General features: G+C 37.7%; 1 protein-coding gene across 1 annotated transcript; it reads left to right on the top strand.

Annotated features, from left to right (window-relative positions):
- Nucleotides 1–5,764: 5,764 nt before the first annotated feature.
- Nucleotides 5,765–24,631, top strand: LOC125235171 (FLYWCH-type zinc finger-containing protein 1-like). Its single transcript, XM_048141631.1, has 14 exons — nt 5,765–5,792; nt 6,024–6,217; nt 6,480–6,504; nt 6,836–6,967; nt 7,963–8,178; nt 10,792–10,998; nt 12,887–13,039; nt 14,888–15,060; nt 15,265–15,331; nt 15,951–16,041; nt 17,229–17,362; nt 18,237–18,368; nt 21,757–21,888; nt 24,426–24,631. Exons 1-14 carry the CDS (start codon nt 5,765–5,767, stop codon nt 24,629–24,631), a joined length of 1,890 nt encoding a protein of 629 aa, XP_047997588.1.
- The last annotated feature ends 228 nt before the right edge of the window (nt 24,632–24,859 follow it).

Raw genomic sequence — 24,859 nt, 5'->3', positions numbered from 1 at the left:
TCATTTCTACGACGCGAAACGCTACCAAAACGCCGCAGAAGGTAGTCTGAGAGACGAACGTAGTACGAAAGAGATATTATCGTGAGCGTTTGTGCGTTTGGCTACGCACGTTTAAATAATACTTGCAATTATTTTACTTTAATTTAAAATAATATATGGTATGAGATTTTGAGTAATGTGTATAATTTTTAGCTACGTTCACCATGTCTCAACGAGGGAAGCGCCTCCTAGTGTACGAAGGGTTCAGTTACTACCGGCGCGCGGCGCGCGGCGGCAAGGTGCGCTGGTGCTGCTCCACGCGCGCGCCCAGCGGCTGCTGTGCTGCCCTCTACACCGTCGACGATCAAGTGGTCTCAGTCACCAACACGCATAATCATGCGGCGAAATACTTATAGCAGGCTGACGACCTGCATCCTACACATAGTACTTGCCCCAATTAAGTTTTGAAGATTTCAATTAAAGTAACGAATAAATATTAAAACCCGGTCGTTCGTACTACGATAATGCATGTTTGTCGCTGTAATTGAACTGCTTGGTAAAATTTAACACTTCTTTGGTCGCTCTATATCGTATTTCGCGTAATCTGCTGGGCTATCATGCTTCTAATTTTATCACTTATCAACGTGGATAAGACACCTGTCACTCTCGCACTGACATACTTGCCAGAACGCGACGATTTGAAATTGCGAGCATAATCGCCCTGCTGCATGTAATAAAAATTCAAACCCATTCCCCTACGTTTTGTTGCGATTGTCGTGCATCGAATATTATCAGAATAGGTTTTAGGACATTATGGCTTACGTTTGCGATATCTGTACATATAAGTACTTTTGATCATGCAGACATATCAGTCATGTGACCTACTAAACTTAAATGCGTGCCTACTAAACATTATTCGTCAATGTTAAAAAGTCATTAACTATTCTTCTATTTTCTATTTGCGAGGTTGTAGTTGCGTCTGTAGGGCAAATTATACGGCTATTGCTGAACCAAAGATTTTCTTTGGTAGGATTGGTCCTTAGGGCCCAAGGATGGATTTTCGAAGTGGGGCCACCGTGATTTTTGATGTTAGTTTTTTGAGGTTTTGGTAGCTTCTGCTCTGGAGGAAAATAGGGTCTCAATCTATATAGAGGTATTCATTATGCTACTATTCCAATTTGTACCATATTTCTATGACTTAAGGATGTCAAATACATTATAGGACTCATATGTGCACGAGGAAGATGTTAAACTACGTAAAATAAAAAAATAAGTAAAGATTACAGTACCTATTTATTAAAAAAAATCTAAGACAAAAAAATCCAAAAAATTGGCACGATGGTTCCTAGGATCCTAGCCCTCGTCTTCCAATACCTCTAAATCCTATTCTATATCATCTTCGATGAGTGCTTCGCGGTCCATTACACTGTAACAAAAAATAAAACAATGATTATCCAAAAAAGTTGAAACAAACCAGCAAGAAAACAGTTGCCATTACAGGTCCTGCATAGGAGTGTGCACGGCATTCTTTTTCGTCTACAAGAACAACGGCCTCTACATCTGTTCTTACATCCACATTTTACCAACTCTCGCGCCGCATCCCAGATAATGTGCTGGGTTGTCCATATGAGAGGAAAATACTATTTTCCTCCAGAGCAGAAGCTACCAAAACCTCAAAAAACTAACATCAAAAATCACGGTGGCCCCACTTCGAAAATCCATTCTTGGGCCCTAAGGACCAATCCTACCAAAGGAAATCTTTGGTTCAGCAAAAGCCGTATTCTTCGTTTTTTTGCCTTGTATAACTGCAACTATTGTTGTTTTTAGCTATTGAAGTAAATAAAAATAGGAAATTACGATGAAAGTTTTTAACTATCTGTTATAATTTTAACCGCCTTGCTTATAATATGTCACACACAAACACGAGTAATATGTACCTACTTAATATGTTTTTTTGTGCAATAAAATAACTGCTCTTTATTTTACCTGCATAATAAATTATATCTTTAAACCTTCAGGATCTTAGCCATATAAAATAGAACTACTGTAGTTTTTCAAATTGACCATGGCCATTCTCTTACTTTTACCCCAATTGACTTTGCTTATCTTAAATATATTCACTCGTTTAATTGTATATTCCAGTAACCGGAATATATTCCGTTTTTCAGTAAAATTCACCATATCCCAGCGAGGAAAACGTCAACTAATATACAATGGGTACCCCTTCTACAAGAACTCGGCGACCGGCTACGGTAAAACTCGGTGGCGCTGCTCGACACACGAGCCGCTCGGTTGTAAAGCTGTCATATACACTCTGCACGAATCCATCCTGTCGGTGAACTCCTGTCACAACCACCCGCCCAAAGACAAGTAGCTGGATCTTCTTCTTCTTTGTATTATCCTCATGGCTGAGGGACGTGACGAATGTGGACACTCTTCACCAGTTGTCTCCACGCCACTCGATCCTGGACCCGGTGCATGTTAGCCTGCAAAGTGCGAAAGCTGAATAGCGACTCGAATACCTACTTAATATGCTTTGTTTCTTGGTAAATCTTCATACCTACTAGGTACTAAATTTTTTGTCATTTTAGTGACTTAACATTAAAATACCACTTATTTAAAAGTACCTAACTTTTTTTTTGTATTTTTCAATTAAAGAACGGATATGTGTGAAATATGGCTTTATTGTTTTTTATCGTCTTACAGAAAACCCGTAAATAAAGAGACTAACATAAGGAATCGTCGACATTTTTATTAATGTTACTACAATTACAGTTTATTTTAATATTTTAAAAACAGAAAAACATATCTTTTTCTACTCGTCGACTGTAATCTGTCAATTAAGACACCACAGACTAAACTATAAGTGCTAACTTTTCAGTGTTGGATACTCTATGGCAGTTCCGACTCAACTATGATAATCTCATTATAGTTGACTTTAGTTAACTGTAATAATTTCAAAAATAGAACTTCATACAATTTCTATACTAATTAGCGATACTTGGCAATTTTTTCTGCATCTGAAACACATTTATTTTTATCTGTCGCGTTATCGGCCAATCAGAGACGGTTATTACAAACAATTGGTTGCTAGGTAATTCGATGCTGATACAACGGTTAACATTAATTTTAACTTGCATGAATGATGATATTTCTGTCCATTGATGATGAAGATGATGACTCGTAGAAAAAGTATTGTATACAATAGTGATATAATTAAGCTATTCACTCTCGTACCTTACTATTAGGCCACTCAGCAAGCTTCGTGGCCATCGATCTAAACTACAAGAAATCGGAAAGAAGGAAAGGAAAAAAGGAAAGTTTAAATCGATGTTCGTGGCATTCGTGGCATGGTACTCGACTGAAAAGCTTTGTATTATATCACGATTGTATAAAATACTATTATGTGTCAGTTGTCGCAAAAGAAGACAATTTAGTGTCGGGCAATGGCAGTTATTACTTGATAATAACCAACCACCTTAACAATAAGATAACCTTGAAGCCAGTGATGCGAAAACCTCTTTTACAAAATTAAATGTTATCTCTGAACTGCTAATAACTAATAATATATAGTGTGCCAATAACTATAAACTTTTCAAATTTCAGTGTCTTTCACAAACTCCAAACGGGGCAACCGTCTCCTTGTGTACGCCGGATACAGATACTACCAGCGGCCGTCGTTGGCTGGCGGGAAGGTGCGGTGGCGGTGCTCCACACACGAACCGCGCGGGTGTCGAGCGAGCGTCCTCACGATAGATGACAATTTGGTTTCGGTCGAGAGCTGTCACAATCATCCGCCTAGGGCTGAGAAGCCTGAAATTAAGCTAACATTCAAGCAAGCTATGCGGAGCCATCCGTTTTTATTACAGAACTGATTGTAACGTCATTTCATCTGAAATACTTACATATGATGTAGGTACTATGTCATGACCAGAGATGTACAAAATGGTTTTAAAAAAGCAATTAAATACAAAATGCAAAATACTTTTCAGATTTACTATTTCAAATGCTAAATACCAAATAGTTTTGAGTTTTGTATTTCAAATGCTAAATGCAAAATAGGTATTTTCAAAATACTTTTTGAAAATAAAATACCTTTTGACCAAATCTCAGATATTTTTATTTATTTTCTGTATTAATAATCATGAGAAATAGAGTCACAATGCCGAACAAAAACGTCTAATAACATGGCACCTAATGAAAGTAATGAATGAATTTTGGTCATATTTATCAGTAGGCAATCAATAAATTATGTTATGTTATTTTATTTATTAATAACATAACAGAATTTATTGATCGCCTACTATTTTTAGGTACTATTATACCTACTCACTTAAATAATGTCATTTTGTTGATTGTGCATCTAGTTCTTATATTTCATACCTATATCACCTAAATGCTCTTTATTTATTTTCATTCTATAGCTTAGGATTTTTACAATAGGAATAATAATTCAACACTTAAAAGTAGGTAGGTAATTAAATCAAAATCAGTCATTAGCACTCAGCAGTCCAGCAAACAATAAATCCGTTAAATCGTCGGCGTCAGTGGCGTCGCTTTCCATATATAATATTTTATATTCGTTTTCGTTTGACATTGACAGTGTCAAATTGACACTAGTCAGTCAGGCGCGCATGGCTAGCAGGCGCCTCTATCGGTCAAATTCGGCAATACAAGCGTCATTTGTTCACATTTTGTTTGACTGGTAATGTTGGCTAAACTTAATTTAATCATAAAGTATTTTGCATTTTGAAATGCATATTAAAAATGCAAAGTACATCTCAAAAAGTATTTCAAATAAAATACAAAATGTTTTTTACTAAAAGGCATTTAAATGCAAAATACAAAATAGGTGTTTTGCATTTGGTATTTGCATTTTAAATAGAAGTATTTCAAATAAATCGCATCTCTGGTCATGACATGAGTTATCTGGAATCATTGACGAGCGAGCGGTGAAGTTCCGTTTGTGTGGCAGTATTTTGAATATGGGACGACAGTTTTCACAGTACATGGACTACAATTTGGTTTCGGTCAATAGTAGTAAATAAATAGTCATAATAAAACACCTTTTTGTATTAATTAATTGGGTACTGCTATATATTAAATAGGTACGTAGTGTACATACTTATAATTATAATATAACTAACAAACATATAAATAACAAACAAATAATAATTAATTATGCAATGTTGTTATTCTATTTATAAGTACGCCACATATTTTCATTTTCAAATAAAAATTTCATAGCAACTTTTAGATTCTTATCTCATTTTGAGTTTTTAAGTATTTTTAGTTAAGGATAGAATGGTAGATGGTATAATAGTTAATGCTTATCATGCTATCTTACATTATAATGCTGTATGTGAAACATAAATTCACTGTATTGTTTTTTAGTGTTTCAGTACAAGTCAATTGTCATATTTTGTATCTCTTCGTTAGATACACATTTTTTCTGCATTCGCCTCATTATTTTTTAAGGTACTTTACGTCTAAATATAATTATAAAATTCTGTTTATTATTATTTTCCAGTATATTTCACAACATCTCGAATGGGCAGACGTCTCCTAGTATGCGACGGGTTCACGTACTACCTAAAGAAGGCCAACTTCAAATCGCTGTGGTGCTGCTCCACACACGAGCGCCGCGGCTGCCGAGCCAGCATCTACACGGTCGACGACCAAGTGGTGGCCGTCAAAAATACTCATAATCATGATAGGCCAGAAGCCCGATAATACTGAACGAGGTTTTTTAGCACACTGCAAAATCAATTTCACGGTAACCAACATGTTTGTTGTTTTAGATACTTACCGCCGTTGGGTTTAACGCCAATTTTATAATGTGTTATTTACGATGTCGAATATTGTATTTGTTTATTTCGATATTCAAATTATATTAATTTGAATATCAACCCTTAAACTGGTTAGCTTGCATGTATCCATTTTATCTTCTATCTTATGTTAGAACCAAATACGCATAACGTAATAATGCTTCTTATTAACAATTAACACATGTGACGTGAGTTTCACAGTTTTATGTTTTCCAGCTTACTTCACACTGTCCCAAAAAGGTAAGCGTCTCCTGATCTTCAAGGGGTTCAGCCACTTCGAGAAGAAGAGGCAAGGCGCCAAAGGATGGTGGAGCTGCTCTAAACAGCAGACTCTGAAGTGCCGCGCGTCGCTCCGCACAGCTGACAATAAGGTTGTTTATGTCAACGATATACACAACCATGAGCCTAATGTAAAGAGGTTGAAATAATTTGAGAAATGGATACCTAAGGTAGTTTGGTAAATATCTAAAATTAAATAACGCCCACCTTTTTTATTTAAAGGCACAGTAAGCGCGAGTTTTTAAAATGGATATTGTGATTTTGTAGGTTTGGTAAACACGTAGATGGCTGACTGAGACTTTTTACAATTTAGTCTTAAATGGAATTTTATACTAAACGACGCTTCTTAAGTTTTTATTATCATATCTTTATCCACATTTGTATATGTTTCAGTTTCCATTATTTCCCGATGATTGGTGTTAGTTTCATAAGCATACAGGGATATTTAGTGTAGCGTATATTTAAAACCTTATTTACTTTTCATAAAATTATGTCAATAATCAGTGAGAAATTGTCAGTAATAATCGATGCTCACAATTTATCTCAAACAATTTTGTATCTGGAATAATTTGACTGGATGAAACAGGTATTTTCATTACATATTTAAAAAGACGTGACTATTCCAAACATAAATTATTGATGTATTAAATATCCTTATGATAAATCCTTTGTTTTTTTTTATAGTCCCCATTTTATGTTTTTATGCGCCTCGATCAGCATCTTAAATTGAGTACCTTATATTTTGTCAGGTTACTTCACAAGGTCTCGCAAGGGCAATCGTCTACTGGTCTACAACGGGTTCAGCCACTACGAGAAAAGAAAGCAAGGACATAAAATAAGTTGGCGTTGCTCAACACAGCAGATGTGCCACGCCTCCCTTTGTACTTTGTATGATAAGGTTGTTATAGTTAAGGGTTTACACAACCATGCGCCTAGTTAATACATTATGTTTCAATAATTTCGGAGACGCATTGAATTGTAATGTAAGTAATGCCCCGCTACAGTATTCTTGATTAATTGATGTATTGGTTTATTTATTAATTTAATATTAACTTCTGCGGGCTAACAGGTGATGCCAAAACGCTCGCAAGATAGTACTTACTTAAGTATTTTTAAAATTAACTATGTCACGTACCAATTCTTAATACAATTATTATAAATACTAGATTATATACATTAAATTACAAATAAATTTACAATTACAATACATTACAATTAATTCAGGGCAAAAAGCGATTTTTCTTCACATCACGCAGCCTTTATTTGATTTTTGAGATCTTACGCAGGCGTGTTAAAGTATAAAGAAATAAAAACAATTAAATAATATTTATAAAAAAAAAAATAAAAAAATCCACTATCATCAAGGTGGTCGTATTAAAACATGTCGGTTAAATTAAGTAAGCAATTTTTTATTCAATTAAACGTATAAAGTAGATACAAATTAGCCTACAAATAAAACTAAATAAATCTAAAAACCTAAATAACTCTAAAACTAAAAACCTTACATCAAGTATAAAAAAAACCTACTGGAAGAGGCCTCCCCGCGCAACTCGCAACCCTTGGTGCAAAGGTGCCCATTAGGTGCACTCGCCGCGTTACCGCGCTGAATAACAACGGACACTGGACAGCCTTTGCAAAAGGAGTGTCCCTGAGCGCGGGTCAAGGTCTCTTTCTCGTAAGCGACGCCCCAATTCCCTATAGAAGACTTTTGCCTCCAGTTCCCACAACCAGCAACTCTACGTCTCTACCGCTACCGGGGTGAACCGGTAGTTGGTTAGCGCAGATTTGCCCTGATATCTAAAAGGATTTTCAGCATCTCCGGAATATGAAACACATTTTCATTTAAATTTACCACACCTATATTTTTATTTTTCAGTTCATTTCGTGAGATCAAAGCGAGGCAAGCCCCTCCTCGTGTATAACGGGTTCACTTTCTACCAGAAATCGTGTCGCAACAACAGAATCCGTTGGGTGTGTTCCAGCCAGCAGAGCATGCGGTGCAACGCGGCGGTTTCCACGAGCGGCGCCGTGCAGCAGGAGATCCTCGCGGTGAGCGGCGTTCACAACCACGAGCCGCCGCCACACACTGTAGGTTATGGCTATATGTGACTTGGAATGTTTGTTATAGTTTCCAGGGTTGAGATTTTACCCACGCAAAAGACGTGAACATAATTGGCGGGATATAACCGTTATCTGATAATTACTTGTACCTCTAACATCTGTTACAAGATTTGTTTGTAAATAAAATCTGCATCTATTTAACACATTCGTCACTTATCTACAATATGTAATTTCGTCTGAATTAAAGATTTTTGTTGATAAAAGCTTTTTATTATTTTATCGCCCCCTGCTGAGCATAGGCCTCTCTTCTAGTTTACCTTAGCTAGGTACTGTTACACATTTTGGCCTTAAATTATTCTCTCGTTTTCACGTATTTCCTGTCATAAAGTCGGTTATGTGATATGAGCCACAAAATTGTTAGATAAAGTAAAGATGTTTAGACATTAGCAGAAAGTCAATCAATGAACATTTAAAATATTTCCCCTTTCCTTAGCCGAATTCGTAGGGAGTTTCTAGGAGAGGCAAAGGTCTCGTACTAGTCGTACTGTACAACGAGTGCACGTTGGTAGGTACTATGTATTTGAAGTCAAAGGGTAACTATGGGAAGCAGTCCCTGGGCTGCAGAGCGGTCGTGTTCACTGATAGAATCTTAATCATTTTGGCTGAAAGAACTCTCGCCATCATATTACATAGAATGTTAAAGTTAAGGAATGGTACTCGTAATAATTTTTAAGAAAAAAAACCGTCGCCTTTCGGGTTCTGGTGAAAGCTACTTGCGAATGTTGGTTTATGTAGAAATGTGTAAGTATTTTTTAAAACTGCTTTTAATGCTTTAATTATTAGATGGCAACACAAATGAATATACGTATAACGTTAAGGTTTGAGGAGTTTCCTCAATTCCTCATGAATCCGATTATATTATAAGAAATCGAAGCTTGACAAACTTTGACTTCAAAACATATGCTTAACAAACATAACTAAATAAATGTCACTGTTCTGAACTTAAATGCATGCTTTTCTTACAAAAATACCAAAGTCACTATGAGTGTGCCGTTCAGGTTTGAGGAGTTTGGTTCTGGCCATCATCAGCAGTTCCACTGCACCAAATGTCACTGTTCTGGACGAAAGTGCATACTGTTCTTATAAAAATACCAAAGTCACTATAAGCGTGCCGTTCAGATTTGAGGAGTTCGGTTCTGACCATCATCAGAAATTCCACTGCACCAAATGTCACTGTTCTGGACGAAAGTGCATGCTGTTCTTATAAAAATGGCAAAGTCACTATAAGCGTGCCGTTCAGATTTGAGGAGTTTGGTTCTGGCCATCATCAGCAGTTCCACTGCACCAAATGTCACTGTTCTGGACGAAAGTGCATGCTGTTCTTATAAAAATACCAAAGTCACTATAAGCGTGCCGTTCAGATTTGAGGAGTTCGGTTCTGACCATCATCAGAAATTCCACTGCACCAAATGTCACTGTTCTGGACGAAAGTGCATGCTGTTCGTATAAAAATACCAAAGTCACTATAAGCGTGCCGTTCAGATTTGAAGAGTTCCGTTCTGGCCATCATCAGCAGTTCCACTGCACCAAATGTCACTGTTCCGTACCTAAATGAATGATGTTCCTTTAAAAACACAAAAATCACCATATGTATGCCTTTCAGATTTGAGGAGTTCCCTCGATTTCTCCAGGATCCCATCATCAGAACTGGGTTCTGAGAAAAATGGGACCAATCTGTATGCATATACATTCAATCAAAAAAAAAATTTTCAAAATCGGTCCAGGAACGACGGAGATATCGAGGAACAAACATAAAAAAAAAAAAAACATACAGACGACTTGATAACCGTCCTTCTTGAGATATGAGGCGACGGTTAAAAAGATGGAACGATCGCAGCATCGCAGTTATTTTTTTTCAGACATGTGCTAAATATAATAGGTACCCATTCTGTAACAGATCGGGCGGCGGGTGACGAAAAATATAACACGAATGTACTATACACAGTTTATTTCCAATGCACATGTAAAGCACATTAGGCACACAATATTATTTATATACGGAAGATTTACAAAAGATGGTCATTTATACATAATTATATAGATACATAAAATGTGCAAAATCATACTTGACATTTACTAAAAAAAAACTGAAAAAATATACTCTGTCAAACAAGTCTGTCAGTAAATAATAGAACAAAGACAACTATAGGTCTCCTTTTCTATAGCACTCTAAAGAAAAGGATGCATATAATTTTCTTTGTTCTTATTTACTGACAGACTTGTTTGACAAAGTTTATGTACCTACAAAAAACAAAAGACGCGCTGGCAGCGGCATCCGTAATACCGGCCAGGCTGCCAGCACGAGCACAGCATGGAGGTTGATGGTTCCGTCGCCTACACATTCTATACTGGTACAGGCATATTTTTTGGTCTGAGTATATATCGGTGCGATAATTCTGATTGAGTTTAATAACGCTAATACAGAATGATAAATTTACCATGCATTCCTTATTCTATAATAAGTTTATTGATTGCTTTGCACTGACAAGGTTTAAACGATATCCAATCTAATATAAAATACAGATTTTCATTTATCAATTTACCTACCTAAAATCTATCTTAAAATCTATTATCCCGTTTCCAGCACGATTCATCACTTCTAAAAGAGGGAAGCTGCTTCTAGTCCACGACGGGTTCACCTACTACGAGAAGTCGAAAGGCCGCGGCAAGATCCGCTGGTGCTGCTCCACACACGAGCCGCTGGGGTGCCGAGCGGCAGCCTACACCGTCGACCACACGGTGGTGTGGGTGAAGAGCACACACAATCACCAAAGACAGCGAGAGCTCAACAGTCATTGACAGAATTGTGGGGCTTGAATATACCTTTATTTATTGGAGTATTCCACAAAAAAACTATTACTTTGCCTTTGTTGTGTAATTTAGTAACTAAATTACATGTAGCATCTTCTTCTCCTTACCCTTATCCTGCGTTATCACCCGGAACAACGTGTATACCTTTTACATTTTCTTCTATCTTTTTTCAGCTATGCACCTACTCTTTCTTTTACCTATACAATAACGGATCCTCTTTCACACAACCCATTCAATCGTTGTTTGGGTTTACCTTCCCTCTGAATTCATCAACATTCTTCTTTAACATTCTTGAATTTTATGAGTTTCCTCCCTAAGCATTAAATATCACGTACCATTATTTACGCTAATCTGCTACTCCCCGTTTCTTAATCGTTTAATCTTCCCCGTTTTTTTTTTATACCACGTCGGTAGCAAACAGGTATACGGCCCGCCTGATGGAAAGCGGTCACCGCAACCTATGGACGCCCGCAACTCAAGGGGTGTCACGTGCGCGTTGCCGACCCATTAGAAACTTGTACACTGTAACTTGTATACTGTAGTTCATCGGGAATACCTCGACAGGGAGCTCATTCCACAGCAGTTATCTACTCCCAAACTTAATATAATATAAACTCAATCCTAATCCTGGTCAGTCCACACATCCATCTACACTAAATTACACACCAAACTATATTTTAGTACCTACCTATTTAAATTTGTAGTCCTAGCAGTATATTAATTGCCGTTTGAGTAATTGCTATTTGAGTTTACGTAATAATTATTAGGATATAGTAACCCAGTATTTCTTACAAAATTGTATCAATAAACGTTTATTAGTTTATGGTAATTTTGTTTATTTTTGCTTTCCGAAAGATTTCAAAAGTGAACTTATTTTTAAATATAATATCTACACAAATTACTTTTTAGACAGAGTTGGACTAATGAGCTTATATAAAGCCAACTCTGAATGTGGCCAGTCATCATTAATGACTTTCTTTAGGAAATTGTATTCTTTTCTAACTCAGTTTGTTATATTCAACACGAAGAGCGCGCGATGCAAAGTCAGCTACTTATTCTGAATTTGTTTCAAAGTGTAGCTAAATGCCAATAATTTCAATACTTTCAATAGGTAGCTACTTTATTTATTTATTTATTTAAACTTTATTCCACAAGATAACAACTTAATGTACAAAAGGCGAACATGCGCCAGCATGGCATGAGGCGCCATGAGGCATTCTCTACCAGTCAACCTTTGCTATAATGTACGTTCATTTGTAGGGTTCCGTAGTCAACTAGGAACCCTTATAGTTTCGCCATGTCTGTCTGTCCGTCCGTCCGTCCGTCCGTCCGTCCGCGGATAATCTCAGTAACTGTAAGCACTAGAAAGCTGAAATTTGGTACCAATATGTATATCAATCACGCCAACAAAGTGCAAAAATAAAAAATGGAAAAAAACGTTTTATTAGGGTACCCCCCCTACATGTAAAGTGGGGGCGGATATTTTTTTTCATTCCAAACCCAACGTGTGATATATTGTTGGATAGGTATTTAAAAATGAAGAAGGGTTTACTAAGATCGTTTTTTGATAATATCAATATTTTCGGAAATAATCGCTTCTAAAGGAAAAAAAAGTGCGTCCCCCCCCTCTAACTTTTGAACCCTATGATCAAAAAATATGAAAAAAATCACAATAGTAGATCTTTATAAAAACTTTCTAGGAAAATTATTTTGAACTTTATAGGTTCAGTAGTTTTTGAGAAAAATACGGAAAACTACGGAACCCTACACTGAGCGTGGCCCGACACGCTCTTGGCCGGTTTTAAAATTTATAAACACGTTAAATGAACACTTTTATACCATAGTATTGACCCCCACCTTTTTTTCAGCTAAATTTTCGACTATGAACGGCGTTCGTGTCCTGGTTCACGAGAGGTTCACGTACCGCGCGAAGTCGGTCCGCCGGCGGCAAGCTGCGCTGGTGCTGCTCCGGCGGCGGCGGCAAGTGTCGCGCGCTCGTCTACACCTTCCACGACGCGATCGTGCTAGCCAGAGGGCCCCACAACCACGCGCCATAGATATTGGTCCACACCTTCCACGACTCGATCGTCCTGGCCAGAGGGCCCCACAACCACGCGCCATAGATATTCGTCCACACCATCCACGATGCGATCGTGCTGGCCAGAGGGCCCCACAACCACGCGCCATAGAGGTACTCGCCAAATAATCCTTCTTAAACCTAGCGTTTTCCCGGCCTAGCGCCAGGGTCCGCTTTCCTGCTCAGTCTTCTCCACTTTGCCCGGTCTTCGACATCCTTAGGCGTGAGATTGTTCTCTTGCATGTCCGCTCCCACGACGTCCAGCCAGCACTTTTTAGGCCTACCGGGGCCGCAAAATAATATTGTATTTTAATTAAGTGGCAAGTGCCGTGCTAGATATAACTACGACGTTAAACAGGCTAAACTAGGCGCTAGGCGTATTCAATCAGATTTAAAAATATTTCTTACCACAGAATGAAGATAACACCCAAACTTCCTTTGTAATCCGGATCTACCCAATTAGATTAAGATGCGTTATTTACTAAGTACGTTAAAATAAAATCATCAACCAGCGACAAGATATGGTACCTAAGTAGTATGTTTTTCATGCTAATGTTTTAGTTGACGTTTGTTTATTATAAAATAATTAAACTCCGATACTGTAGATTAAGATTATGAAATTAAATTACAATATATTTCATTTATATTTTTCTTTAATTTAATAATACATTCATACACACTTCTATTCCCAAAAGAACACGAAACTGCTGAAGTAATTGTAAGAAAAACAAGTTACTCATATAGCAAATACGTGTTTGAAAAAAAAACGAAATTGGACATTGCAGTTGCTGACTTATCGCCAACATCAAATTTGAACATTATACATAATTATCCCACACCCACGGTTAGAAAGGTGGTGTTGAAATTCTTAACCCGCCACCACACGGGTAAGTAATATAGTTCGAGAAGAATTGTTTGTAGGTAAAAAAAGAAGAAGAAAATCATAGTGAGGTGACTACATGTTAACAAATAAACAGGGTATTTTTGGAGCCATAAGACTATAATGAAGCATTAAGAAGTGATTGTTTTATTTAAAAATTAATTTAAATAGTCAATAACAACATTGACTTTCAGCCCACTTCAGTACATCAATAAAAGGCAAACGCCTTCTAGTGTACGCCGGGTTCACCTACTACTACTACGTGAAGTCGTCCGTCCGGCGGTAAGCTGCGCTGGCCCTGTGTCGAATGGCATTTCTCCGACGCCAAACGAAAACGAAACGCCGCGCCAGTTAGTCGGGCTCTGTCGCGCCAATATGCAAGAGCGATAGAGATAGATATGTAGATAGCGTTTCGTTTCGTGAGCGTTTCGTGAGCGTTTGTGCCATTCGGCTACGCACCCTGGTGCTGTTCCACGCACTGTCCCGCGGCTGCCGCACCACCATCTACACATACGAGGACCAGATAGTATCGGCCAGACCGGATAATAATCACTATTCTGCCAAATGTTTATATTGAAATTAAAAACTTATGATTCTAGCAGGTTACTTTTGTCACCAATGAATTTGATGTTTCATCAATAGTCGAACTACAACTAAAACGGACCGTGTTATTTGAACGACTGAATTTCTGTCGAATAAAGTGCACTTATTCATATTTTTTTTTGTTGTTTCTTATAATATTTTTAGTCACTTACTAGGTAATTGCCATTTGAGTTCGTAATATTTCGGCGATGTCAAATAGATTTGCTCATTGTTATTTACTTGAAAGACGAGTGTTTGATGAATCATCATTATTGTCTCTTGCGGACCATGAATTTGTTTAAAATGGCGGATGCTGTTTTCCAATTTCAGTTGAATTCACCATATCCAGAAGAGGCAAGCGTCTGATGGTATACGATGGTTTCACGTACTACATGCGAGCGGTGAGCGGCGCGAAGCTGCGCTGGTGCTGTTCCACACACGGCCGCCGCGGCTGCCGCGCCGAGATATACACCTTGAACACTGGCTGCCTGGACATAGTTATGGCGAGGGACATATTAAAAGTGAAAACGATTCATAATCATGTTCCAGCATATCCTTTGTAAAATTGGGAAAATGCATTTTGATCAAATAACATGTTCGCATTTTTCGTCTTTAATCTACTCCCCATTGCTCTACTCGTAATTCATTTCTTTTACCCGATGTGTAAAATTTTCATCTTTTTACACTGATCTCTCTCTCTCTCTCAGATTCTAAGTAAATATATGCTTTCAGCCCAGTTTACTGTATCGAAAAAAGGCAAGCGGTTGCTTATGCGTAATGGATATACTTACTACGCAAAATCAGGGTTTAGTGGAAAGGTTCGATGGGTCTGTTCGACCCACTGGTCGCGCGGTTGCCGTGCTACCATCCATACCTTTGAAGATGTAATAATTTCGACGAGAGGAACTCACAATCATGATGAAAGAGTTTGTGAACAGTTTTATTAGATTTTTGAATGTAGCTTTATTCAAAAATTTAATAAACTGTTTACAAACTAAATCCCTAAAAATATCTGTAATACTGCGCCTTCTATTCTATTCGCCTATCGATGGCGCAACCAAGAGCGTGACGTTACGTTAATATTTGTTACAGACACCATACAACTATGTTTCCTTTTCTACTTCTGTATCTTTACATTAATAAAGAATCTGTATAATGAAAATAGAAAAGATTGTTTCTTGTTACAGTGGTCATTTTTGTCCAATAAATGTAGGTAAGATCTGAAGGCCCATTAAGGGGTGACGAGGATTTGTTTAATGAAACGAAAATTCTTCTAGGTACGGTTAATACCGTTATGAATGGTCAAAATCAGATTGTCTCTCTTATATAGGTATAAAAGACATATTATTTACAAACGGTTTCATTTAAATGTTTGAAACTGTTCTTCTTTCAGCCTACTTCACGAAATCATTAAAAGGCAAACGCCTCCTCGTGCAAGACGGGTTCACGTACTACGCGAAGTCGGGGTCCGGGGGCAAGATGAGGTGGGTGTGCTCCACCAACTGGACGAGAGGGTGCCGAGCTTCCATCTACACTTTCGATGATGTCATATTTTCGGTGAAAGCTAATCATAATCACTCTGCTAAAGTTTCTACGTAAAAGGGAGCGTTTATTCACGATTAGTTGTAGTTTAGCAGTACATGGTGGCCCAAAATTTCGTTGACAAAGAATAGGAAATGTTGAAATATACCAAAATATCGAAGCTCCCGAAAACATTTTTTGGGCCTATATATTATATTGTATACCTATCTCTACATTCACCATGTTCAATAGCATTCATGTCCATTTCGCAAAGTTTGCAATGTAGACCAATTGTCTAAAGACATTTTTTCCAGATTCATAAGCTCGATACGTTTCAGCATACTTACGTGAATTCCCCCCACTTAAAACTATAAATTACGGTTTGAAATGAATCTTAAAACTCTAGCTCGTTTATTGATTACAAAAATTAGGATATTTTACAAACCATACGTGCAATAAGTTTGACGAAAGTCATACTAGAGGTGCAGCGGCATATCGTAAATCTGTACTTCAAGGAGGATATGTTGAAGACGAGAGTATTATTAATGCATAATATTACCTTATGCATATTTTATAATAAGCACTTAATATCTAAATATTCTATAATAACATTTTTAAAAATAATATTGAGAATGCCAAATCCGTTATGTGTTCGATTTTTGACTGACAAATAGTATAAAAAATGTATAAGGTATTCATGGCTAATCAAAATCGCGCACATGAATTACCAAATCCAATTCTGAACGTCGTCATCCTAAAGTCAAATAAACAATTGGACCGAAATACCCTGAATTTCTAAGAACTTTGTTTAAATAATAAAATTATATCTAGTAGGTAACATAAAAACGTCCTAAAAAATCTTACTCGTATCGAATTGTATAAATGTAGGTATGTACATCCTCATTTTGACTAAATTATACCTACCTACAACGATTGAATGTGTTTAGCTATCTATTTATCCTATGTTAGTCCATTTCACCATATCGTGAAGAGTTAACCGCTTACTATACCAGTATATCTACAGTCCCACAAGTAGTGCTCAAACTTTGTGGCCGGCGTTAAGTAAATTAAGTAATTTATCAGTAGCTAAGTATAACTAGTGAAACAGCAAAACCTCATTCATAACTAGTCAACTTCATATTACTTTCAGCTCAATATACCAAGTCGAAGCGAGGCAATCCTTTACTATTACACAACGGGTTCACTTACTACCCGAAAACGGCTCTCAGCGGCAAGACGCGCTGGTGCTGTTCCAAGCACTGGTCCCGCGGATGCCGGGCCATCGTATACACGTTCGAAGATGCGATACTGTCGATGAAGGGAACGCATACTCATGCTCCTGAGAACGCTTAGGCTGGTTTTAGTGTTCCACCACAGAATATTAAGTTCAGGGATCGTTTTAGAGTAAAGAAACTAGAGTAAAGTAAACAAATTGATCTGGCGCATCGCTCCGCGCGGGCGGTCCACGTCGCACTGAACCAGCCTTTCTTAGATTCGTTCCTGCTTAATATTTACTATTGATAAATGCTTTTTTTGAGATTTATAAACGATTCATATTTAAAAAAATCTTTTGTGTTTCTGAATGTTTAACTTATTACTGTATCTTGAAACTAATTGTAATTAATAAATCGATTTGTAATTTTGGTTATGTTACAATAGTTAACATATTTGTACTTTCCTACAGTTAACGGTCGTTTCACAGCAACTACTTATCGTGATAGATACTAAGTAGATTATTAATTCTGTTTCTACTTTTATTCATCAATGTGTCGATTAGAATTATTGACATTAATGTGGTTAATAACATCGTAATAAAATAATGTCGCTGATGTCCTAGTATTTCTACGTGAACTGTTGAAAAAGGTATTGCGATTTTTCTTGAAAGAAAAACATATAAATACAAACCTGATCCGCCACATGCTTCGTCAAAACACAGATGTAATCCGCTCAAGCATCATCAGATTTGTATTCTACATTATCAATAAAACAAACCACAATATCTGCAACACGTTTCGTCAACACACAAAAACTAACATAACTACAAATTATTTTCATCCCCTTTCTGCACCCTGCCCGAAAGTTCCCAATATTATATTGCGATTATGGTATTGCGATTTATTGAATACTTATTGCTTCACTTGTATATTTGTTATTTCAGCTGTATTCACGACGTCACGACGAGGCAGGCGCCTGCTGAGATACAAGGGATACACTTACTTCGCCAAGGCCGCGTTAACGACATACCACAACCAGGTGCGATGGTGCTGCTCAACACACGGTTCCATCGGCTGTAGGGCCACTCTTTACACTTTGCGTAATGCAGTACTACATGAGAAACGTGGACATAATCATCCACCGCGTCAGTGAATAAGCGAGGTAGAATGCGAGTTACGCGAGGACATGCGAACGGCGTCGATGCAAGATTGTAAGTAATATCACTTGAAGATTGAAGCCACCTAGCTCTGCTTAATCAGTCTAAGGGACAGTTGCATCAACGACAGTAAAAATAACAGACACATTGACGTTACGCAGCAGAAGTCTATGGAAATTTCCATACAAAAAAAATTGAGAACGCTTCGGTAAATGCCTATTCACATCATACAACTTTCTTGCACATTGCAGGTGAGACCTGGCGTGTAAGCATGGTCGAGCGATAAATGATAAAACATCTGATGTTTTATCATTTATCGCGCGATGCTTGCCTGCCTGCTGGTGCTGTTCCAAGCACTGGTTCCGCGGGTGCCGGGCCCTCGCTCGTATACACGTCCAAGGATGTGATACTTACCTACTGTCGATGAAGGGAACTTATTACTGTATCTTGTAACTAATGGTAATTAATTAATCAATTATAAATTACTAGGTAATATTACAATAGTAAGCATATTATAGTTTCCTACAATTAATGTAATTTCACAGAATTTACTTGCTATGATAGATACCTACTAAGTAGATTATTAACTCTGTTTCTACTTTTATTCATCAATGTATTGATTAGAATAAGTATAGTGTTAACATCGTAATAAAGTAATATCACTGATATTCTATTTCAATTTTTTTATTGTTTTTATTGTTTTTTCCGAGATATATACGTAAAGTCTTGAAAGTGCGAAACGTTAACTTTGCCATCATAGTCGTTCAGGCGCTCATGAGTTCTTTGTATGGAAAAGTCAAAAACCGACTCGCACTTGACCAATGTTCATAAAACGTTGTGGTTTTTTTTTATTAGCAAAAATGACTTAAGCGCCTTCAGAAGTGCAGGTGCTTAAGACCGTTTGTAAGTTAAAGTTAGCTGTGATGGCTCAACGAAGAAAGAAGATTTCAATGTCCTACTTATACATATTTCATTAATTTAACTATACAGTTTTTATTACTCAGTTTTTCGGAACTTATGTGCGAAATGTCATTTGATATTTGCCAGTCGCTTTTCGGTGAAGGAAAACATCGTGAGGAAACCGGACTAATCCTAATAAGGCCTAGTTACCCTCCGGGTTGGAAGGTCAGATGGCAGTCGCTTTCGTAAAAACTAGTGCCTACGCCAAATCTTGGGATTAGTTGTCAAAGCGGACCCCAGGCTCCCATGAGCCGTGGCAAATGCCGGGATAACGCAAGGAGGATGACAGTTTTTATTACTCAAGCCAAGCGTTAGGTTAGCTATTGCTATTGAAAGGAAAACTTGTGTATAAGCTTGAAACAAATTATGGGACGCGTCTGGCGGACGCGGCTGACGACCGCGACTGATAAGCCGATGGCTTGCGTGGGCGACGGTCGCGCTATGGTCGCGCGACGGCGATGCGACGCATACGAAATCAAACCTTATCGATATGGAAGCAGACATTTGCAACTAAGCGATCGGACACTTTTGAGTGTCGAATTTGTAGGTGACAGTGTATCTAGCCTCGTGGCGCCGAATGTACTTTCTAAAGTACATAATGACTTATATTGACCGGGATATAGACCGTGACCGGAATATAAGTCTAATGAAAATAACCGTGAATCATTCAAAACTCTTAAAGTACATAATGGTTTCAATGGAATTTTAACTCTCATGTAAACAAATAAAATATAATTTCTTATGTTTCTAAAATTTTTCGAATAACTGAAATTGAATTCAATCTCAAGTAGAATAAGAATCAAAATTCCCTAGCAAAAATTTTGTATGGTGGGCGCCACGAGGCTAGGGAAGTTTAAATCGATGTTACGCATCGATCTACTGAGGGGGGCGGTGCCTACAGCAGTTGTAGTTGTATGCATACCTAGCTCACGCACACAGACGCGTCCACTGGCGCCGCGCCGGTGTCCGCGTGCGCTCTCTGCAATATCTCTGCAAATTCTATGCACAGCGCAGAATATGCAGAAACCACATGGTGGTCTGTGGCAGAAACTCAATAGACATTTTTAGGGTTTTTAAAATAAGTACGTGAAGTAACATAGTAAATTAAAAATTATCATTAGATACCTACTTATTTGCGGAGGTGTAAACAATTTCCTTCGTTTTGCCATATATCAATAATTACCTATCTATATTAAATTCATTAATCCGTATACATTACTTTTTTACAATTAAGTGTATGAATTAATTATACTTTTTATCGTACGGTCAGCTACATAAATATCTATACACCTGTAGGTATTCATTCAATTTTGAACCTTCTTCTTCAGTAATAAGTTTCGATATGTAAAGAAATTAAAGGACGATACACAGGCGGGCGGAGACACCGCGCGCCGCTGCGGGCGGGGAGGGAGGGAGGAGGGGTGTCGATGGACGATGTCACGCGGGATTCGCCGCGCGAACTCATCATTCGCGCGGTCGGCTCCCTTCGCTGCCTGCACACGTTCGCTGCTCTCGTACGATTTGATATTATACAGGGTGCCCGGTAATTAATGGACAACCTTTTAACCACCAAGAGGGCACCTTATACTGGTCCAGAAAATCTATGGGATATGGGTTAAATTGTGGTGTAGGCGAGAGGCTGGCAACCTGTCACTGCAATGCCATAGTTTCGTTTTCTTTTAACCCCTTATTTGCCAAGAGTGGCACCTTATACTGGTCCAGAAAATCGACTTTAAGGTTTAGTAAAAGTCGCCTGGTTTTCGAGATTTTCATAATTTTTTAAATTTTAATACCTACTACCTAAAATTTTAAAAAGTGTGAAAATCTCGAAAACCAGGCGACTTTTACTAAACCTTAATGTCGATTTTCTGTAAGGTGCCCTCTTGGTGGTTAAAAGATTGTCCATTAAATACCGGGCAGGTGCACCCGGTATACTTGTCAAGCAATTTCTGTCGTAAGAAAGCGCGACTCATTCGCGCAGTCGGCTCACGTCTCTCGTTGTCGTACAATCTGACATTATTCAGCTACCTTTTATCGCTTGGCTTTAGTTTGCATATTCAAGAGTACCTATAGGTACTACAAGGTCCAAGGCAAAATACAACAATAGATAATGTATTTACTAAATAATATTTATTTAGTAATTTCCCGCTAGAAACTTGCGTTATAGAAATTCTGTATACTTTTTCATAACCAAATTTGGATTAGATTAAAAAAAACCTTTAAGTAAAACTTAGAACTTTTCAGAGCGCTAAACACAATTATGCTCATTAGAGAACCTATACTTCTTGGAACAGGAATTGCGATTTATTCAATACTTGATGTTTCACTTGTATATTTGTTATTTCAGCTGTATTCACAACGTCGCGTCGAGGCAGGCGCCTGCTGACATACAAGGGTTATACTTATTATGTCAAGGCCGAGTTAACGACACACCACAACCACGTGCGATGGTGCTGCTCAACGCACGGCTCCATGGGCTGTAGGGCCACTCTTTACACTCTGCATAATGCATTGCTACATGAGAAATATGAGCATAATCATCCACCGCGTCAGTGAATAAGCGGGGCAAAATGCGAGCACATGAGAATGGCGTCGATGCAGAATTCTAAATATTCTAATATCACGAAGCATGACGCTACGATTCGACGTTACCTACCCTCCACCAATTTTACATGACTCGCCAGAGAGTCTTTACACTAAAGTCGTCACGCTGGCTGCACAGATTCCATACATATAAAATTGTATTGGGTAGCAGTTCCTCTTTGGAATCTTTTGTTACTTATATATTGATTGTTCATTATTAATTTTGTGTCATATGTGTGTATATTTTAATAAGATTTTTACCTGTTTTATTAAACTGTTCAAATAACATATAGAGAAGTTTCTTTCTGGGATCAATTTCCTTTCTTATTAAACAAGACATTTTCTAACGTTTTGTGTAACATCAAGTATGTCTGTTCTATTGGCACATGTTTTACCGCGTTATCACGCGGTATCTAACACTTCCGGTGTTTCGGGTGTCCATGGGCGGCAGTGATCGCTTACCATCAGGCGACCTGTCTGCTCGTTTGCCTCCTATTCCATAAAAAAATACATTTTAACTAGGTCCCTACTATAAACTGAAATAGATACCATACACTAAAGAAAAAGCGATCAAGCCCACTGGTGGCGAAGCCGGGTCTCCAGCTATCGCGGCTGACGTGCTAAATCCCGTCCCTACTAATCAACATTTTGTTTCAGCGATATTTACCTTATCCCGAAAAGGACGGCGCATCATCAAATACCAAGGATACTCATTCTATCGAACAACAAAATCCCATTATAAGACGCGGTGGCAATGCTCCACGCATTTTCCCCGAGGGTGTCGCGCCTTCATCTACACCACCGAAGATGAAATACTGACCATACGGAATGAACATAATCATCCGCCACGACAAGAAGTTACTCTCTAATTATAACCTCTTAATCTTAACACGTGTAGCATAATTATATTTATCGTAACTTTTTTTTTCAGTATTACACCAGTGGGTAAACGAATACCATTAAAGCTGTGTATGAAAATGAAAATGAAATGAATGAAAATGAAAATGAAATATTTATTTTTCAAGTAGGCATATTACAATGCGCATATGAACGTCAAATAAAGCTACGCCGGCTCTAACCCTACGCCTCAGCCTCGAGAAGATTTCAGTCCCCCCTCAGTTGGGAGGGGGGTATCCACTATGGGACCGGCAAGAAACTCGGCGGGCAACTTCTTTTCAAAACATTACATCTTATAACTAACATGCATTAAATAACAAGATACAATTTAACATGCAAAAGTATTCATCAAAGAATATGAACAGTATATGAACAGTGTATTTAAAAATATTTTCTTATTTTTTAACTAATGCACTAAAGGCCCTACACTAGGGCTCTCTGAGCATCGTCGTCTCGTCAACGTTGCGTCGAGCAGTAACCATAGAGTCCCCAAGAGGTTTACATTAATGTGAGGTGCCTTTGACACAGTGGCAATTTTCCATGTATTTTTCCAGGATTTTTGGACTATTTTCAATGTAAGAACTCGGATTAAAAATATATCATACAGTAATTCTTACTTTCTTACAAGTTTTATGCTTTATTTTTCTCTTTATAAGTTAACAAAATGTGGCCTACTGCTTAAAGACTTTTTCTGCAAAGCCAAAAGTACCGGAGGAGGAGGAGCCAAGTCAAGATGACGGTATTCTACGCGTAGTGACAATACTTACCAATTGTCATAAATAGGTACTTGCTATTTACCTACGAATATTTATAAAAATAATTCCTTGCGCTAATCTAAAACGTCTGTCGTTTTTTCTATAAAAAATATTTCATCACATTCCTGATTGCAGAACTCCCTGAAGAAATATTGGGGCATATATTTCAACGAGGGGACAAGAAAAGGCGCTGCGTGGGTTGTTATACCAGACTAAGACTCATAATGAGTGGCACAGAAGCTTCCAAAAGAGCTAAAAGAATTATAACTTTCTGTATGCAATGTGATAGATCAATGTGTCTGCAATGTTTCAATGAAAAACACTTTCCCTCACGTTTTCTATTGAATAAAGTTTAGTCAAATAATTTTAGCTTTTCTTGTCATTTAATTATCTATTATGATTGTGTAATTCACTAATCGGGTTAAATTAGGACATACACTTTAAAATACTTAAGTATGAAAAGAAAGCTTGTTTTATATAGTTCAGGTTTTTCTTTTAAAATACAAATTTGCGAATTTTATGAAAATCATGTATTTACCTAATCTTTACGAGTGCCATTCATCAATTCGTTTGCCTGAGTCTTCTAAATAATGTTATTTAACTTTGAATTTGACATCAATGTATTTAAGACCAATGCATCAATGTTTTTTGTATTTAAGTAATGATATTAATAAATATCGCTGTTTGAGTACCCACAATAAAAGCCTTTTTGAGCTTGACAGTGGGACTCGGTCAATATGAATAAGGATATTCTATAATTTTTGATTATTTAATTTTCTAGCATATTTTATTCCATCGGCGCGAGGAAAGACTTTGATAAAATTAGACGGCTACACATTCTGCCGAGACAAGGCGAGCAGCGGAGGCATCAAGGTCCGGTGGAGGTGCTCCACACACAACATTGGGTGCTGCGCATACGTCGTCACCGTTGGGGAAGATATTGTCTATAAATCTGCTAATCATAATCATCCTCCTCGATTTTTATAAGGTACCTAGTTAACTTTTACAACGCATTACGTAACAAATAAAAACGTTTCTGAGGCCTTCAGGGCAGGTCCCGTTATGAGCGAATGACCTTATTAATGTACCTAATCAGCTTCAAGTGACATATAAGATTCATCTATATGGTGAAATTGGTAATTGAGGAGGGGGGTTGAGGATACAAATACAACATTTTTTAATAAAGGTTTTCTACCAGTTTACTAAACGTTATTT

The sequence above is a fragment of the Leguminivora glycinivorella genome, chromosome 2, assembly GCF_023078275.1.
Source record: "Leguminivora glycinivorella isolate SPB_JAAS2020 chromosome 2, LegGlyc_1.1, whole genome shotgun sequence".
NCBI lineage: Eukaryota > Metazoa > Arthropoda > Insecta > Lepidoptera > Tortricidae > Leguminivora > Leguminivora glycinivorella.
This window is presented reverse-complemented; position numbering and strand designations above follow the sequence as displayed.

Bases quoted from the DNA above. Each gene is read 5' to 3' on its own strand.
- LOC125235171 (XM_048141631.1), top strand. From the start codon at position 5,765: ATGTTTGTTGTTTTAGATACTTACCGCC. The intron at 6,218-6,479 runs GTAAAGAGGTTG...TATATGTTTCAG, and splicing joins TACACAACCATGAGCCTAAT to TTTCCATTATTTCCCGATGA. The intron at 8,179-10,791 runs GTTATGGCTATA...TCCCGTTTCCAG, and splicing joins GCCGCCGCCACACACTGTAG to CACGATTCATCACTTCTAAA.